This window comes from Microtus ochrogaster, linkage group LG4 (assembly GCF_000317375.1).
Source record: "Microtus ochrogaster isolate Prairie Vole_2 linkage group LG4, MicOch1.0, whole genome shotgun sequence".
Lineage (NCBI taxonomy): Eukaryota > Metazoa > Chordata > Mammalia > Rodentia > Cricetidae > Microtus > Microtus ochrogaster.
Genome location: NC_022030.1, coordinates 41,804,501 through 41,808,353, shown reverse-complemented (window position 1 = coordinate 41,808,353; position 3,853 = coordinate 41,804,501). Strand labels below are relative to the sequence as shown.

Sequence of the window (3,853 nt, the reverse complement as noted above, 5' to 3'; positions counted from 1 at the left end):
GACCTGTGGGAAAGGTACCCACAAACCTATGAACACTTTATTTCTTTTTATAACTATTTATACTCTTTTTCCTCTCTCTCCCATGCCTATGTAATTTTTTTTAAAACACACTATGTCTCATTTAGAGATCTTTTATGTCTGAATCTGTTCTATTGTGTATCTGAAATCCTTTCTGACAAGTATGTAGGAGGGCTTGTGAGTCCCAGCCACTCAGCTAGCTTAGCCCCAAAATAACCACACAGAAAACTGTATTAATTAAAACAGTGCTTGTCCCATTAGCTCTAGCTTCTTATTGGCTAACTCTTATATTAATTTAGCCCATTTCTATTAATCTATATATGACCACAGGTAAAGATTCTAGCTGGCGTCTGTCTCAGGCGGAGGATCCATGGCTTCTCTCTGATTCCTCCCTTCTTTCTCCCAGCATTCAGTTCCATCTCCCCATCTACCTAAGTAATTCCCTATCAACAGGCAAGGCAGTTTCTTTATTCATTAACCAAGAAAAGCAACACACAAACAGATGGACCTCCCACACCCCAAGTAGGTTTTTTGTTTTGTTTTGTTTTTAATGATAAGCGGTGTGGTTGTTGTGGCCCTGAATGCTGGCTCCACCCCCTCCCAGCCTTTCAATATGGTGGAGGCACATTTATCACCAGCTCTGCAAGCCATGTTTATCCGCCCCAGCTCCAGGAACACAGCGGGTCTATGTTGCCACCATTAAACAGCTTGCCACATGGTGTTCACAAACCCCATAAGTGCTCCATAGCAGAACCTCCTAAAAGAGCAAGAGCCATTCTCAAAACCAGAACAAACCAGGTAGTTGTCTTGTAAAGAAGCCATGCAGTTTTTGCTGCTAACGCTGAGTCAAAAAGGCTTCTTTTAAAGAAGCTGTGCCTCTACTTGCAGCCAGCAAAGAGAGTCTATCTGAAAAACATGCTGCTACCAAGAAGCTTCAGTTGACTCTCATTTTTTTTGTGGGTCTAGAAGCTCCCTCCCTTTTTTAAAAAGCTTTATGTGGAAATCCTTGCCAAACGTTTGGGCACCATTTGTAGACAGAAGTTTCAGTCCTGCCTGGTCCCGCAGCCATTCAGTCCCAAAGAAACATACAGAGGCTTATATTAATTATAAACTGTTTGGCCTATTAGCTCAGGCTTATTATTGACTAGTTCTTACAACTTAAATTAACCCATAATTCTTGTCTATGTTTAGTAATGTGCCTTGGTACCTTTTAGCAGTGAGGCATTCTCATCTTGCTTCCTCTGCTCTAGCTGGTGACTAACTCTGTCTTTCCTTTTCCCAGAATTCTCTTCGTTTGGTTGCACCACCCATACTTCCTGCCTGGCTACTGGCCAAGCAGTGTTTTATTAAACCAATACTAGTGACAAATCTTTACAGTGTACAAAAGCATTATTCCATAGCACAGAGTAATTCTTAGGAAGATTTATGTACACTCTTGACTCTGTAATCTAGAATGCTGGCCTCCTGCCACCCAAAAACTGTTAAATAATCTTTTTACTGTCAATTGACACTTACAGTTTGAGCACATGTCTTATTTAAAGTCATGGTTGACTTCTGAGAAGCAAGACAAAGAACTTAAACCTTTATTAATACTTGGGAATCAACCTTGTCTTTAAAGGGCCTCTCAGGACAAAGCTGGACCTCCTATCCTTTAAAGATTTGAAAACTTACTTAAGAACGCTTCAACAACTTGAGAGTTTTTTTAAATGTTTCTACTTCTGCTGCCTTGTTCTGGAAACCACTGTTGTTGTTGCAGGCCCATGACAGCCCCACAGATGAGCAGGAGTGATCAAGGTCACAAGGGGACAACCACAGCCAATCACACCATGTCATCTGGGGTGAACACCAGGTAACTCACTGTGCTCTGTGCTTCTCTGGCCTCTACGTTGCATTTCAGTGCCTGGGAATGAAAGGAATCCTGAAAACAAAACAAACAAACAGAAAACCCACGATATTAAGTGTAAAAATCTATGAGGAAAGCCTTTCAAGATAAGAAAAGTGAAGGAGAGTTTAAAGGTACAAGAAAATACCAGAGCTGCTTTGAAAATTATCAAAGAGAAACTCAAGCAGCCTTCATGAGGCTGCAGTTGTGTTGGTCTGCTGGACTCCAGCTGGCCAGTGGATTTATTGGGCCTTAGAGTGTAGAGGCCCTCTCCTTCCCATACTCCATAGTTCCGCTATCTTTCTAGATTGTCCCAGACTCAATCAGTCATAAAGTAAGTGTTTATAAAATAACAGAAATAAGCTACACAGCTCTCCCTTATCATCTGAAACAGAAATAGTATTTAATAACAAGGCTCAGATTTCAATTTTTTTTAAAAAAAATTATCTCCTTTGGCTATATTCCATGCGCTTATATGGATCCTTAAATTTATCTTTATATACTTCTTATGACAATGAAACAAGTTTAATAGGAGCTGTAATTGAAGTGTACATGGTAGTCAAACGAAAGGAGATAGTACCTATCTGAGTTAATATGTGTATTCGCCTTTATTCAAAGTGTGTGCCTCCAAAAGTTTGCCCATTAAAAGCCTCTAGAAAGTCTCCACCAAGGAGTTCCCTTCTTGTTCTGAGGCTCATGGGGATTGTCCTTCTGGTTGGCAAGAACCAGGAGCAAGGACCCAAGCTGCACTTTATCAGGTACAGGGAAACTCACTCTGATTCCATTTAACGCATCCGGTGGATGCATAATAAAACTGCTCCTGTGTAAATGTCTAGCAAGGGCTCAGGGAAAGTCTCTGTAGTGAGGTGCTGCCAGTCTCTTGGGAACATAAATCTTCATCCTCCGAAGGATCTTCTGCAGGACGCTGCCTTCCAAATCCTTAACTCAGTAGGGATCATATTTCTCTGCAGTGTGACACCCTGCACTCAGTAACCATGTATCCACGTTTTCAGAGCCCTCATTAATCTTTCACAATTCCCCAGGGAAAACCTTCACTTGCTGGAGGAAGGGCAAGGCCTTCCCAGAGAAGAGCTAGATGAAAGAATTGCTCGAGAAGAATTCAGAAGGCCCCGGGAATCTCTGCTGAATATTTGCACAGAATTCTACAAGCACTGTGGGCCAAGGCTGAAGATTCTGCAGAATCTGGCTGGGGAGCCGAGGGTAACTGCCCTGGAGCTGCTGGATGTGAAGTCCCACATGAGGTACCGACCTCTGCCCTGGTGTGTGCTTGTGATCTTAAGTCACTGGTCTCTGTATGTGTGTCAAGTTGAACTGTGGGGCTCCTCCAGGCAAATAAATGAGATATTTAAAATAATTTATTTCCTGTGACTTAGGTTTATTCCATTTAGATCCTTCTGATAAAGTGAACATTTTACCTATTAAAGAGATCTTGGTTAGAAAGGGAAAATGAGGTGGTGGCCCACGCCTTTAATCCCAGCACTCGGGAGGCAGAGGCAGGCGGATCTCTGTGAGTTCGAGGCCAGCCTGGTTTACAAGAGCTAGTTCCAGGACAGGAACCAAAAGCTATGGAGAAACCCTGTCTCAAAAATCAAAAAAAAGAAAGGAAAAATGATTAAAACAGGAATTCAATCCATAATACACTGTTTTCACAGATTTTTAAATATGATCCCAGAGGACCTAGTAGTTGTATTTCTAACAGTTTGTAAAGAATCATAAGAATTCCTTTAAAGAAAACTTTCATTGTTAAGAAAGACTTACTTGAAATATTTAATACATCTATAAAATTAAACATACAGTTCTCTCCTAGTCATCCAGAAACAGCATTATAATTGGACAAAACAGACCAGTGTCCTGATTAGTAACTTCTGTTTTTATCTTTTAAAATGTTCTTTTGGCCGGGCGGTGGTGGCGCACGCCTGTAATCCCAGCACT

General features: G+C 41.4%; 1 protein-coding gene across 5 annotated transcripts in view; it reads left to right on the top strand.

Annotated features, from left to right (window-relative positions):
- The window catches only part of Unc80 (unc-80 homolog, NALCN channel complex subunit), a 198,698-nt gene that overhangs the window by 163,610 nt on the left and 31,235 nt on the right, over window positions 1–3,853 (top strand). For all 5 annotated transcript variants that reach the window (XM_013351641.2, XM_013351640.2, XM_013351638.2 and 2 more), the window contains 2 exons: window positions 1,775–1,867; window positions 2,944–3,162. In XM_013351641.2, coding sequence (XP_013207095.1) covers window positions 1,775–1,867; window positions 2,944–3,162 — 312 coding nt within the window. The remainder of the gene's footprint in view (window positions 1–1,774; window positions 1,868–2,943; window positions 3,163–3,853) is intronic.